The following is a 16,082-nucleotide window of genomic DNA, read 5'->3' on the forward strand; positions in this document are numbered from 1 at the left end:
GTTAAGCTGCAGGGTAATAGATCCTATTTATATAGATTAAATCACATACATTCTTCGTAACAGCTCTGATTAAATGTTCATTTGTTTTATCAGTCTTCTAGCATTTTGAGCCGGATTTACTTTCTGTAAATGATTTCTTTCATCTGTCTTAGCATGTCTCATCGATCTGTATAGAATCCAGCAGGTCTTGCCTTAAATTACTTTCTTCTGGACTGAGAGGATTTTTGCTCTTTGTTGACTGTTGATCCTTTATCAATTCACAAATATTTATGCACTCCCCTCCTGCTCAAGTTCTTTTATATCACATCCGTGTCTCAGACTAATATTTTCTTGGTGCTGCAGCTTTATTGCTTTAAAGGTTGCTTTTGCACATTTATCAAGAACAAATGACATTCTTGTATCACCTGAGAAAGTTTTGACCACTTGTAGTTGTGCTTTCAGTTCATCATCTGATAAACTATGCAGTTTTATATCATCGACAAAAAGAAGATGATAGGTCTTTACATTTTGTTTTCTGAGAGCCAAATTGTAGCCATGACCTAATCTGTTAAGTACACAGCTTAATGGGTTAAGGGCAAGACAAAAGAGCAGTGGTGACAAAACGGTCACCCTGGAATATCCCCCTTTGAATCTTTATCCCTGGAATTATAATTTGTCCTTTATCATCGCTTAAACTGCAAAGTGGTTTGCCACTGCTTCATGGTTGCTGTAGTGTAATTGCTTAGTGTAGGGTGTATCTTACACAGTTACAAGCATTCCTTTATGCATGAATGTGGGATACTGGCAAATGCTTTTTTGTAGTCTGTCCATGCCATAATTAGATTCTTCCCCTTTTTACAATTCTCCATTATGACATTTAACAACAATGGATCTTTTGTTCCACATGACTTTCTTTTGTTCTACTGCCATGATTGAGTTCTCTTCTAAATGACTACAGAATCTGTTGGCATCAGTTCCAGTGTACAGTTTATAGGCTGTTGGAAGGCAAGTTATTAGTCTATAGTTTTTAGGACAGCTTGCAGGTTCACTCAGGTAGGAGTATTGTTTTTCTTGTTGTTAATCAGATTGGCATCTGTTCAGGGTGCGCATATAAATAGTTCTTACTCATGACTAAATCTTCATGTAAAGATTTTAATACTTTTAGCCAGAAGTTAGGTACTGCATCCAGTCAGGAGTTTTTCTTAATTTTACTTCAATTTCTTTGGCCATTCTTCATCCCATTTCACATCCTGTACATTAGACTTTCTTATTCTTTCTTTTACTTCTTCTGTCCATATAACATCTTTGTTTTACTTCAAAGGATCTTCATAGATATTTCTCCAAAATGGGTCTATTTCGTCTTTTTTTGGTGGTGTTTCAGTTCCCTCATGTGAGTCTTTTGATGATACTGAAGACTATTTTTTTGGCTGTAACACTTACTGCATTTGGCACATTTATATGGTTTCTCCCCCGTATGAACTTGTTGATGGATTACCAAGTGCTGTTTACGTGTAAAACATTTACTACATTCAGCACATTTATGTGGTTTTGCCCCTGTGTGAACTTGTTGATGGATTATTAGGTGTTGTTTACGTAGAAAACCCTTACTACATTCTGGACATTTGTAAGGTTTTTCGCCGGTGTGAAAGGCCTGATGCTCCAACAGCTGACTACGCCACATAAACTGCTTTGTGCATTCAGTGCACTTATATCGTTTCTCCCCAGTGTGAACTCTTTGATGGATTCTGAGGTTTTGTTTCTGTGTAAAACACTTAGTACATTCAGAACATTTATAGGGTTTCTTTCCTGTGTGAACTTGTTGGTGGTTTCTTAGGCTGTACTTGTGTAAAAAACACTTACTACATTCAGGACATTTATAAGTTTTTTCTACCATGTGTGTATTCAATGCGTGAATGGTCTGATGGCGTGTCAGTTGACTCTGCCACATAAACTGCTTACCACATTCAGTGCATTTATATCGTTTTTCCCCCGTGTGCATTAGTTGATGGGTTCTAAGGTTTTGTTTCCGTGTAAAACCCTTACTACATTCAGCACATTTGTACTGCTTTTCGCCAGTGTGAACTTGTTGATGGATTCTGAGGTCGTACTTACGTAAAAAACACTTACTACATTCCAAACATTTGTATGTCTTTTCCCGTGTGCGACTGTTCACTGTGTGAATGGTCAGATGGCGCTTCAGCTGACTGTGCCGCATAAACTGCTTACTGCATTCACTGCATTTATATGGTTTCTCCCCTGTGCGAGATCTCTGAATCACTGCACTCTGTTTTACACTAAAACTCGTTTTACATTCAGAGCTTTTGTTGCAGTTATGACCCGCGTGGACTTGTGATACTAGAGGAGATTGAAACTTGACAGTGTCCGTCACATGCTGAGCACACTGTTGTACAGACTTTGTGGGGTGACGGAAAGGGGGTGTTTCAGTGTTACAGTCAGGGCTCCTATTGTTATGTCCTGAATGAAACTGTGGGACAGGAATCAGATGCACGTTCTTGTAGCTGTTCACAGGCTTGGCAGACTGCTGCAGGCTTTCTGTACAGTGATGCAACTGGGGTGCCTCATTGTCACATACAAAGCTCTGGTTGCACTTAAGTCCTGAGGGAAGCTGTGGTGTTGTTTTGAGACGAATCTTGCTGTAGCCTTTCATAGTCTGAGCACACTGCTGCAGGTTCTGCAGAGGGTGATGTAACTCTGGTATTTCATTCTTACATTCAGAGCGCTTGATGCAGTTATATCTGGAGTTAAGCTGTGATGCAGGAAGGAGACGAATCTTGTAGCCATTCACAAGCTGAGCCTCCTGATGCAGGTTCTCCGATGAGTGATGTAAGATGGATGTCACACTGTCACATTTAAAGCTCTTACTTGATCCAGAAATGAGCTGTGATACAAGAGTGAGATGTACATTTTTGGATTCTTTCCCAGGCTGGTCTTCCTGCTGTAACTTCTCTGTATGGTGCTGTAACTGGGGTTTCTCAAGTGATGACTGCTGGCGGCTACTCACACTGCACTCTGTGCTTCTGGTACCTAAAAATAGATTAATTATCCATCATAGTTAAACAGATGTCACATATTTTACCCACAATAGCACGTGTATTGTTTAGCCATTTTACAATACTCTGGGATTATTTTTTTTCTAAAGTTATTTTGTTCTATTAACACAATTACTAAAATAAACAAAAATTCTGACTGTTCAGTTATGGGAACTTGGTCCTCTCAACTCATAATGGTACAATATCAGTGTAGAACTATGACAATAACTAAACAACATAATCAATTTTGACAAAAAAAATCATGCTGTGAAACATTCAAATTTTCTTCCCCTACGGGCATCAGAAGTCTTATTGTAGATATAACCATAAAGCAGATTTATGCATAAATATTCTGTAAATGTAACTGTTAGACTACCTTCATTGTTGCCTAGTACTACTTTTTGGGACCTCTTCCACAAAAGGCTTAAAATGTGTCTCAACTTTCAGAACATTTCACTCATCCCCATTAGGCTGAGTGGACGCCCTCCAATCTGGATGTCACCATACTGCTAGTATAAGAGGAATCTCAGTCCACACCATTTTTGGTTACTTACTGGCCTTGTAATCAAACATGGGTCTGGCAGAAGCCAGAGTACTAGCCATGCAGATTGCAAATGTTCCTACATATGCAGCCCAATCATAAGAACCACCAATGTTCCCTTTCCATGCACTAATTAAATCCAAGGAGAGGTTCCCTATAGGGTTCATTGAGAAAGAAACGATAGGGGGAAGGATCCCAATCCCAAGATGGCAACAGGCAGGAAACAGAGCATGGGAAATATTACTACAAACCTGAATGTACATGCACATTTACAATTATGGTAAGTTTCTATAAAACTGTACTATGTTCATTGTATTGCTGTCTGTTGTAATAGTGGGATTCCCAAAGTTTATGGACCAGAGGGTGGTTGGCCTTGGGAAGGAATAGGCTGCAAAAGCCTTGCTGTATCAAATTCTACCCTTGCTAAGGAGTTAATGTCTAAGCTATAGTTCTCATAAAAGATGTAAAGAGATGAACAGGCAACTGCTTCTGGAATAAGATGGACGTTGACCCTCTCAAAGAAAGGTTGTGGTGGCTGATATTGCTTTTATGGATTGGGTCCTTACATGCTTGAGTATAATTTTGCCAGGAAAGGAGGTACAACAGGCTACGAGGTACAACAGGCTACTTATTTTGAGACAGTCTACTTCTTGCATTTTACACAGGCTGTGAATAACTGATATAAGAAAATAAAGTACTAAGGAAAATACATGCAGAATCTCAGGGGATGCAGCATCCTTTCCTTTTTTCTCTGTATCTTCTCCCCTTTCTGCAATGTTGACCAATTGTGCCTAGTCCTGCTTGACATTCATATCCCAAGTAAAGGAGAGACCCAACATGACATAACCTTCACTTCTAGCATGAAATCCATTTGAAGGGGCTATCATTCTGTCAGACATCAGGGATTTTGCATCCTCACCAGTATCCCCAGAACTCAAACATTATGTATATCTTAACTACCATCCATTTAGTTCTGATGTAGCCATGTGGACTACCTATGTTACAAGACCCACACATGTGGGCAAAGGCTACTATCAGTTTGTATGGCCCATTCACACCCCACCATAGGGTGGCCATGACGAAAGACTCAACTTCACTCTCCAGCATGAGATCAGTCTTCTTGAGCTGCCACCATGGCTGACCAGGACCACCAAACCTCGCCTCCTAGGATGAGCACGCCTATTCTCCCTTCTCTGCATGAGATCAGTCTTTCTAGAGTTGCTGCCATGGCTGACCAGGACCACCAAATCTCCCCCCCTAGGATGAGCACACCTATTCTCCCCTCTCTGCATGAGATCAGTCTTTCTAGAGCTGCCGCCATGGCTGACCAGGACCACCAAACCTCCCCTCCTAGGATGAGCATGCCTATTCTCCCTTCTCTGCTACATCAAGCACCCAAGCTGCTACTCAAACTTAGGTCACCTGGGCAACTGCTAAGACTATTTTTTTTATACATCTTGAGCAGGCTAAGATCCTTCACCCTTTGGGTAGGGAAAAATACAGTGAAGTTAATGGCTTGATTTATGTAGACTTATTTCACCATCTTGAGCACAAATTTGGGGTTTGTACATATTGTTACCATGTCCTTGTGGAAAATAAGTAAGGTCTGTTTGCACATAAGCATCTGTTATTCAGATTCTCTGGCTTCTACAAGGAGTCTTCCATATGTATTTGAGGGTGTTTTGCTGTTACCTCAAATGGTTGTAAAGATAACGTTTCCATAACACAGCTTAGGTCGTACGAAACGCTACAAGTAAAAAGTTGTATTCATTAATAAAACAGATTCATGAAAAACATTAAATAGATTAAAAAACTTTAGGCCACCTGGAAAAAAAGCGACTGAGGATGTAAAAAATATGAAGACCAAAACCCAGAGATTTTTAAAAAGTATAAAAAAAGAAACATTGATATTAAAAGAAAACAAGATCTGATATGGTGCAACATTTATGCAAAGGAGAAAGCCAAACTAATCGAAAAAAAAAAAAAAACTGCAGAGATACTTGAAGAGAAATACAGGCAAAGGAACCTGGATATGGAAAATTGCACAATACAAAAATAAGAAAACAAGAGGGAAAGTAGAAAAGAGGATTAGCAATTGAGAAGTTAAACAGAAACTGAAGTTATGGATTACCTGTGAAGGATTTAATATAGAAAATCCAACACAAGCAATGCCACAGCATGACAGAACAATGAGTCCCCAAATTAAGGAGCAACAGGTAGAGCAGGAAGCATCTGAAGACTTGTCACATGATGATGGTCTGGAGCCTTCTGTAGGAGACTGGTACAAAAGTCTCCTACAAAGGATCAGGAAACAGTGGCAACTTTGACTCAGGTAATGTTGTGGAATGATGGGCCAATGGGTCCCCATATGAAGAAGCAGTAGATGAAGCAGGCTGCAACTGAAGAGGATATGTCAAAGGAAGATGTTCTGGAACTTTCTATAGAATAGTTGTGGGAAATAGAGAAGAAAGATGGTGATCTATGGGAAGATCTGCTTGATTTAATAGAAATGGATAGACATATTAAGAGAGATGAAACAAATAGATTACAGAAAGTCAATAAGACCCAAAATGTCAGAAAACTGGTAAAACAGATGAACACAGTAATCAGGACTATTAAGAGAAATTCAAGTGATATAAAAGAGATAACTGGGATGTATTACTGTGCAGCTAAACATACAGCAATAAAGGAAAGGAAAGGAATAAGTAAAACATCACCATGGAAACAGTGAATAGAAAAAAATAAAGCAATTAAGACAAAATGTATCATTAGTAAAAAAATACAGAAAATGGAACAGGTTGTCAACAATAAATGAAAGCTAGATGTGATAAAAGCAAAGCACAGTATTAAAACAGACCAGGATCTATCATACACTGTTGCCAATAATAAACTAAAGCTATCAGCACGTGCAGAAAAACTTAGAAGATATGCAGATAAATATAAAGGAAAAGTACAAAATGAACAATTTATTGATGACCCAAGAAAGTTTTGTAGAGAACTGGGAAACAAAGCAAAAGGAATAGAAACATCACCAAAAAGAAGACATGCACACATTTTGGAGAAATATTTATGAAGACCTTCAGGATTGTAACAGAGATGCTAAATGGATAGAAAAATTAAAAGAAGCAAAAACAGAAATCAGTGGTATCCCTCGATGTCTCAGAAAAACCCAGTATGCAATCTACACTGGGTCCAAAACAAACCAAGAAGAAACTTCACAGTGTGGAGGGAGTGATGTTCACTTCCTAAATTATGTTATGCACTTAGTTCACTTAATAAAAATCGAACTGCAAAATATAACTGTAAAATACATGCTACAAAATAATCAAATGCAAAATAGCAGGTAGCCCACAGTGGAGTTAAAAATAAAGTATCCTTTATTGAAATACATAAACAAGCGATCCTGGTTCAGTATAATGAAAAGCACCATAGTATAAACAGAGACTGCTACCAAACACTGAATCTAGAAAGCTAGAGACAAATTATAATCTAAGACCAGTTTATTAACACTTTGTGCAGGCTAACCAATTAATCAAAACTTTATTAAGAAACAAACTAAAAAAATGACTAACAAAAATATCTACCAATAGACATCTACCACAATAAATATTAATAAAAAACAACTTTTAACAAAGATTGCTTTCATATCAAATAAATACTTCAAGTTTGTGTGTCAAAAATACAAATCATAATATGAATGAACATGTGTATAGATATACAACTGAAAACCTAAGCAGGATGAAAAAACAAAAATAACTGCTAAGCTAGAAATACAGGATACAAGTTAAAAATAAATAAAAATAAAGCACTAAGGCCATGAGGATCTGTTAAAGAGTGGCATCTAACTAAGAAAACACTTAGTTTGAGTGTGTACTCAAGAGTAATTGCAATGTTTAAAACAGAAGAAAAAGAAAAAATGAAAAAGGCTAGGCGCGTGCACACTGTGCACTATCAGACCTACTGCCTAAAAAGAAAGAAATGGAACAAAAGTGTTTAGTTTAAAATATAAAGCAGCACTTAATGGGGAGCCATCAAAAATGATTAATGTATGCATAAGCCACCTAAAGGATGTCCTTTATAACACTGTAAGTTAGTGCCAAAAGAAGTAAACAGTGTTTGATGTTTGTTTGTAAACACAATATAAGCAAGCAATGTCAGCAATAATCACTCCCATATCAATCATTTAATAGTCGTTTAAACAGTGGAGAAGTTTTACAAATTAAAATCAGCAATAAGGAGCTCTAATGCAGAGGATATGAAATGGGATGAAGTAATAGCCAGACAAACTGAGACAAAATTATAAAAGCTCCTAACTAGAAAACCCCAACTCCAGATGCAGTACCTAATGTCTGGCTAAAAGCATTAATATCTTTACACAAAGATTTAGCCCTGAGTAAGGATTAGACATATATGTGCATCCCGGACAGACGTCAACATGGCTACCAACAGGTAAAAAATGATACTCCTCCTTAAGAATGAGCTTGTAAGCTATCCTAAAAACAGTAAATCAATAAATTCTGTTGGTGCTGTGGTAGCGTTGTCGCCTCACAGTAAGACGCTGTCCGGTTCAATTCTCAGCTAGAGTGTCTTCTGCGTGGAGACATGCATGAATGGGCGTACCTTCGTTGAAGGTTATGCGTCAGGGCTGGCAACTCGGCATGTAAAAATCAACTGCCAATCATTAGTGGACCGGAGTTCCGCTGTGGCGACCCCTAACCGGGAAAATTCGAAAAACACAACAACTATAACTACATACTGAAACTGATGCAAACAAAGTTTATGGTCATTTAGAAAAAACCCTCAATTATGGCAACAGAACAAAAGGGTAACATAAGAAAGTCAAATGGAACAAAGGGTCATGTTTATTAAATAAAGCTATAACAGAGAATTGTAAAAAGGGGAAGAATTGAAGTATGGCATGGACAGATTACAAAACAGCACCTGACAGCATCTCACAATCATGGATAAATGAATGCTTACTGATGTTAAATATACTCCCTACATCAGTTACATTACAGCAACCATGAAAGAGTGAAAACCACTTTGCAGTTGAGCAACACCATGGGACAAATTATTATCCCACAGATAAAATTTCACAGCAGGATATTCCAGGCTCAGTCTTTCTCACTGCTGCTGTTCTGTCTTGCCCTTAACCCATTAAGTTGTTTAATTAACAGATTAGGCCATGGTTGCAATTTGGCTCCCAGGAAACAACCTCGTTTACAGGCTTCTCATCTACTTTTTGTAGATGACGTACAACTTTATAGATAACCTGATTAGGTGTTGAAAGTATGATTACAAATGGATAAAACTTTCTCAGATGATATAAGAATGTCATTTAGTCTTGATGAATGTTCAAAATCAACATTTAAAACAGGAAAGCTGCAGCACCAAAAAAATATCAGTCTGGAGCAGGAATGTGATATGAAGGAACTCGAGCAAGAGGTAGTGTGTAAATATATGGGAATACATAAAGGATCAGCAGCAAAGCATTAATATGAATAAAACTTAGTAACAAATACTTCAGAACAGAAGCGTTGCTAGGGCAGGGCGAGATGGGCAATTACCACAGGCTCAACGTGTTGGGAGGGTGCAATTGGCCACCCATCATCCTGGTTTTTTTTTGGCTCTTCAGCTGAACAGCTACCAGGGGGGGGGGTTGCAGATGTAACTGTAATAACCCAATCATTACAATGTAGCAATCGGGTAATCACAGTGAAGTTTTTTTTTTTTACTCTTCAGTGGAAGAGCTAGCTAAGGTGAGGGTTGACGCGAATCCAATGGTTACTACAGTGGACTGTTTTTTTTTCTTCAATGGAACATCTAGTAGGGGGGGCATGGATGCAACTGCATTAATCCAATTGCTACAATGTAGTGATCAAGTTATTACAGGGAAGTATCTTTTTTATTTATTTTTTGCTTGTCAGTGGAAAAGCTAGCACTGGGGTAGGGGAGGAGTGGAGTGGATATAGTGACTAATAACCTGATGGTTACATTACACTGAACTGATTTATTTATTTATTTTTTTGTTCTTCAATTGAACAGCTACCTGGGGGTGGAGTGCTGGTTTGTGGTACCAGCACAGAGCACTAATTGAGTCAGCTATGGCTCTGCTTCAGTAGACTAAAACTAATATTGAAAACTGCCTTGACATCTAGGCATGAAGTCCAAGCTATATACTAATTTGCTCTTCCTGTTTTAAGTTATCATTATTGGGTGATTGACTGGCTTCAAAAATTACTGGATCAGTTGGACAGGAAAACAAGAAAAATGCTTCATGGTTACCAAATGATTAAAAAAAAAAATCAGTGTATACCCAGATTATATATCCCTTATTCTGAAGGAGGAATGTGCCTCCTCGAAACTGATTATATGACCTGCTGACCTCACAAGATCCCAACATAGTGAAGGTTTTAAAACACAAGGAAAACAAGTCTAGGATGGCTTTCCTGATTTGTTTAGCGGAAGCATATTGGTGTCAAGCGGGAATGGAAACCAAACCAGAAGTAGACAAAAATCAAGCAGTAACTGAATGTGCCAAAAAACAAAAGGAAGGATATAAGGAGAAGGAACAGATGAGAAAGAAATAAAAATGAAAAAGGCATAAATATAGTGGCAAGTACAGAGATCTCCTGGAACAATGTAACACTGACCAGGATTTTTTACAGGAATGGTTGTGGAGAGGTGAATTGAAACCAAAAGATAAAAGACGAATAATGGCTGTCTAGGATAGTGGACTATGTGCACATTACTTTACAAAATCCTTTGAAAAGATGGAAGAAAAGTACAGTTTTGTACCTACCATAAATGTAGATGTTCGAGTGTACACCCTGCTGCAGTCATCACACTTGGGTTATCTTGTCATCAGGCGGTCCCGCAGTCGGCCTGAATTCCAAAGTCTTGGTCCGGTGTTGGTTGCTGTCGCTTCTTCCCTGATGTCAGTGCGCCAGGGGTATATGTAATGCATCCGACGCCATTTTCTTCAGTTTTTCTTGCCCCAGATGTCAGGTGCCCCCAAAAAGGTGGTCAGTAATTAGTACCAATGTAAGAAATTTAGCACAAACACAACATCCCTCCAGCTATAAGCAAATACATCAGTAAGGTATTGTAAAGATTTAGCCAGTTAAATCAGAGGTGATGGAGGGAGGGTAACCTGGACTGCAGCAGGGTGTACACTCGAACATCTACATTTATGGTAGGTACAAAACTGTACTATGTTCATCATGTTACCCTGCTGCAGTCATCACACTTGGGTAGAATCCCAAAGCTAAAGATGGGAGGAGGAGTCAAAGAGGGTTAGAGGGGGCTAGAAGGCCCTGCAGAGAACTGCAGTGGTGAAGCCAGCTCTAGTCTTAGAGTAAAGTGGTAAGTGGTAGTGTTTGGTAAAGGTGTGTACTGATCTCCAAGTTGCAGCTTCCAAAATCTCCTTGGTTGGGACCCCCCTGAGGAAGGCTGTAGATGTAGCTGTTGCCCTGGTAGAGTGGGGCCTTATGGTAGCAGGAACTGGTTTTCCATGATGGGTATAGCAAAAGCGAATGCAATGTCCTATCCATTTGGAAATGGTTTGTTTTGATATAGCCTTCCCTTGCGAAGCTGTAGCATAGGATACAAAGAGCTGGTAAGAATGTCTGAAAACCTTAGTTTTATCCAAGTAGTAACGAAGTTGTCTGTGAAATGTCCAAGGAATGCAGGAGTCTTTCTCCTTTGTTCTGTGGATTTGGAAAGAAGGTGGGTAAGTGGATGGTTTGATTTAAAGCCACACTAGATACCACATTAGGCATGAAGGAAGGATTAGTTCATAGAGAAACTCTGTCTTGATGGAAAATGAGGAAAGGTTCCACTGCCATTAGTGCCTAAAGCTCTGAGACTCTTCGGGCTGAAGTTATTGCTAGCAGCAGGGCAGTCTTCCATGATATAAACTTTAGATCAGCAGAGAAAGCTGGTTCAAAGGGAGGTAGCGTAAGTTTTTCCAGAACAAAATTGAGGTCCCATGTTAGTGTAGGTGCTCTCCTGGGGGGTCTAATGTTTTTTGCCCCTCTGAGGAACTGCCTTAGAAGAGGATGTGAAAATAAGGGTGGATCTGTGTTGTAGTGGGCTGAAATAGCTGATGCGTGGATTTTAATGGAAGAAAAACAAAAGTCCTTTGTGCAACATCTCAGTTAAATACTGTAGAATCTGAGGTATGTGAGGCTGAAGGGTATTTTGGCCTTTAGCTTGGTTCCAGGCGGAAAACCTTTTCCATTTGTCAGAGTAGGCCTTCCTGGTGCTGGGCCTCCTAGCTTCCAAAATAACATCCATAACTGCTTGAGGAAGAGGAGCTGGGTGGATGCTTAGGTGATTTGCCATGCAGCCAAATTTAAGGTTTTGAGCTAGCTGGGTAGAATCTGATTGTTTTGCTGTGTGGGCAATTTGTGGTAAAATCCAAGGTGGGTCCTGGGCCATAATCCTTAATAGTGGGTACCAGTGCTGGTGTGGCCAGTCTGGGGCTATGAGTATCAGTTGTGGTCCCTCCTTTCTGACTTTCAGAAGCACCTTTGTGAGAAGAGTCAATGGAGGGAAGGCATATACCGTCAGGTTTTTCCAACTGAATGAGAGTGCGTCCACTTTCCAAGCTTGATGATGAAGTGTCCTTGTACAAAATTTTGTTAGTTGATAGTTTTGAGGACTGGCAAACAGGTCTATGTCTGGAAGGCCCCATTTTTGAATTATCATTGCAAATACTTGTGGATCCAGTTTCCACTCGTGGGGATCCATGATGTTTCTGCTGAGGTCGTCTGCCAATGTGTTGTTTTTTCCTGGCAGGAATTGAGCTTGTAACTGAACTTGGTAAGCCAGTGCTGTGTTCCACAAGGTCATTGCTTGCTTGCATAGAGGGTAGGAGTGTGTACACCCTTGCTTGTTTATGTATCACATTACTGTGGTGTTGTCCGTCCTTATTGCAAGTTGTCCTGGATGTAATAGGTTCTTGAAGGCTATCAGAGCATTCTGTACAGCTAGCATCTCTTTTTGATTGATGTGCAGATTCCTTTGATCTGCAGACCATATGCCTTGAACGCACTGTCCTGCCATGTGTGCCCCCAGGCGTAGTCCGATGCATCTGTTGTCATTGTTTGCCTGGCTGGGGGCAAGGTGAAAGGCTGACCCTTGTTGAGGTGACATGCCTGTGACCACCAAAGAAACTCTTGTTGAAGGCAGGGAATGAGAGGTATCACTGTGTCCAAGCTGTGGCTGTGTTGAGACCATACGCTTTTTAGGTACCACTGTAATTTCCTCATATGCAGCTTTGCAAATGGTATTAGTAGTATGCAAGATGCCATAAAGTCCAAGGCCTGCAGAATTTTTCTTGCAGGGAGTTGGGTCTTTGTTGCCATTGTATTGAAATATTGAGTCAGTTGTAGTTGTTTGTCTGGCGTCAGATAAGCCTTCTGGGCTGTTGTATTCAAGCTGGCACCCAGGAATGTCATAATTTGTGAGGGTACTAGTTTTGATTTCTTTTCATTTACTGTGTACCCCAGGCAACTTAGAAGATGTTTTACAAAAGCCAGATGTTGTAAGAGGATGTCCTTGCTTTCTGCTTGGATGAGGCAGTCGTCCAGGTATGGTTATATTTGAATTCCTCTTTGTCTGCAGTATGCAATTACTGGTGCCAGGCATTTTGTGAAGACCCTGGGCGCAGTGGATAAGCCAAAGGGCAGTGCAGAGAATTGGTAATGGGTTAAACCTGCAATGAAATGGAGGTATCTTCTGCAACTTTGTCTGATAGGGACATGCAGGTATGCCTCCTTGAGGTCCAACGTTACTAGCCATGCTTTCTTGCCCAACATGCGAAGAAGCTGCTGTAGTGTTAGCATCTTGAATTTGGGTACTTGTAAGAAGGCGTTTAGAATTGAAAGGTCCAGAATTGGTCTCCAGGCATTGTCCTTTCTGGGCACTAGAAAGAGTCTTGAGTAAAATCCTTGGCCTTGCTCTCAAGTAGGAACCAGTTGAATGGCTCTCATGTCCATGAGAGCTGTAATTTGTTTTTGTGCCTCTGCCCATTGATTTTGTGGCAGGTTTGGCATTCCTCTTTTCAGTGGCAAGGTGTGGAAATGGAATCTGTATCCTTGTGAAATTATGTCTAGGACCCATTTGTCCTTTGTGATGATGCACCAGTTGTCTGAAAAAAGTGCTAGTTTTCCTCCCAAGGGAGCTGCCAAGAGAGGTTTACTTGGCCATATGAGGTGTAAGTCATTGAGTTTGCCTTCTAGAAGTTTGGGGCCTGTCTTCTCCTCCCTTCTGTGTTGCAGTGCCCCATTGTCGAGGTTTGTATTGGGCTTGTGGTTGCCCTCTGCCTCTTGGGCGTCTGTATTTACTCCTCTGTGGTCTGTCAGTAGCTGGAAAGGACCAATATTTTGATGGCCAATTTCTGCTGAAGCGAGGGGGCTGTACCTGTAGAAAGTATTTGACTGTCTGCATAGATTTTGCCTTATCCTCCATTTTCTTTAAGACTTCTTCTGCTTTAACTCCAAATAGGACATCCTGCTGTAAGGGAGCATCTAGAAGCTTTGCTTTAACATGATCAGGCAGAGTTTGTTCCTTTAACCAAGCATGCCTACGTATAACAGACCCAGTGACAGCTGCTCTGCAGGAAGCCTCTAAAGAATCAAAACCACATTGCAAAGTATGTTTGCCCACCTGTTCAGTTGCATGCAACAGCTCCTGCATTTCTTTCAATTCAGACTGTTGAGGGAGTGTGCTCATTTTTTGTCTTAACTGAGACATTAGAAATTGCTGATATTTTAGCATGTGAAATTGACAATTTAGTGCTCTCATAGCTAGAGTGGCTGAGGTGTAAACCTTTTTCCCCCACCTGTTTAGTGCTCTGGAGTCCCTTTCAGAGGGTACAGGATTTTTTGCCATAGAAGCCTTAGCCCCTTTGGGACCCTGGGAGATGGTCTCTGGGTCAGCAACAGGGCTTTTATAAAGGAATTTGTGGGAGTCAGGCACTCTATATATCTGTCTGGTTTGGCAGGAGCAGGAGGCAGAGAATCTAGATTCAAACTGGATTCTAAGTAAACATCATCCACAATGTCTAAAACTGGGGGGAGGCAAGAGGTCTGTGCTGGGGGAGTAAAAGAAACTCTCTGAGCCTTTTCTTCGAGTCAGAGTAGTCCTGACCTTCCCAGTGAAAATGTTCCCTCATAGTGTGTAAAGTTTCCCCGAAGGAGTAGTCTTCAGGGGGAGAAGCTGAGAGAATGGAATCCTCAGCATCAGAATCTTCAAAAGGGGGAAAAGAGTAATCTTGGTCCTCAGAGGAGGCTGAGGAAATAGAAACTTGATCAGAAGAGGCATAATCTTTCTCTTGTCTAGGCCTTTTGTCGGGGGGGGGGTTGGGAACCCCTGATTAAAAAGATCAAGTCTTCTGCCATTTTAAGCATCTGTTTCTTAGGCATGGAGCCTTGAACTGTAGACTGAAGTGCAGTCTTTTTTGGTTTAATAGGAGTCTTAAGCTTAGGATACATTTTTATGGTGAGCGTCGGTCTGAAGACTCCTTCAGAAACCAAAAGTGTTTCGGCAGCACCGACATCTCTTTCTGGGTGTCGTCGGTAGGGGCTAAACAAAATGGTTGCGTCGGCCTAGCACTCTCCGCCAAAGGTTCCGAAGTGGTCTCGGGTTCCAAATCTGCGGTAGTCAGGGGCTGTGTAGGAGCCTCACTGAAAACCGGTGAACCAGAGACCGGCCCAGCCGAGGCCTCGGAGTCTGGTTTGGGTTTAGGCTGCCTGTCATTATCCTTGCGTTTTTTGTCCACGCCGATATTCAGTTGCTCCGATGGCATTGTGTAGTTAAAATTTTCTACCAAAGTAGTATTGTGCGAAATCAAAGCGTCTTTTTATAGTACGCTTATTGAACCTAGTACAAAAGCGACAACCAGTGACGTCGTGGTCTGGGCCTAGGCAAGGTATACAGTAAGAATTAAAATCCTTATGAGGTATTTGCTTCCCACAAGAAATACAATTGTTAACTTTTTCTGACATCGGTCTGAGGCAAGAAAAGTTTCCCCAATGGGGTACTTAGCTTTATTGAAGACTTTGGATCTGAAATTCGACTTTGAAAATCTCAGGAGTCAGTCGACTGGCACTTGCGAACTGCTTCTGCTTCGTTGCCCGCGCGGCAAGAAAGACTGGAGAAAATGGCGTCGGATGCATTACATATACCCCTGGCGCACTGATGTCAGGGAAGAAGTGACAGCAACTGACGCCGGACCAAGACTTTGGAATTCAGGCCGACTGCGGGACCGCTTGACGACAAGATAACCCAAGTGTGATGACTGCAGCAGGGTAACACGATGAACATCAGACAAATGCAGGTTCTGATGCATTCATGGCAGAGGGCCTTTATAATAAAAGGCACAATAACGTGGCAAGACTGCTGCATTGGGGATTGTGCAAACAGTACTATATAGATGTGGCTGAGAAGCATTGGAAACAAACCACAAAGCATTTTAGACAATAACGAAGTGTGTATCACATGGG

General features: G+C 40.7%; 1 protein-coding gene across 1 annotated transcript in view; it reads right to left on the reverse strand.

Moving 5' to 3' along the window:
• Positions 1–1,120: 1,120 nt before the first annotated feature.
• The window catches only part of LOC122790677, a 560,216-nt gene continuing 545,254 nt past the window's right edge, over positions 1,121–16,082 (reverse strand). The window contains exon 16 of the mRNA XM_044058200.1: positions 1,121–3,024. Within this exon, the coding sequence (XP_043914135.1) occupies positions 1,331–3,024 (1,694 nt within the window). The 3' untranslated portion in view covers positions 1,121–1,330. The remainder of the gene's footprint in view (positions 3,025–16,082) is intronic.

This window comes from Protopterus annectens, chromosome 16.part0 (assembly GCF_019279795.1).
Source record: "Protopterus annectens isolate FY-2018-M chromosome 16.part0, PAN1.0, whole genome shotgun sequence".
In the NCBI taxonomy this organism is placed as follows: domain Eukaryota; kingdom Metazoa; phylum Chordata; order Ceratodontiformes; family Protopteridae; genus Protopterus; species Protopterus annectens.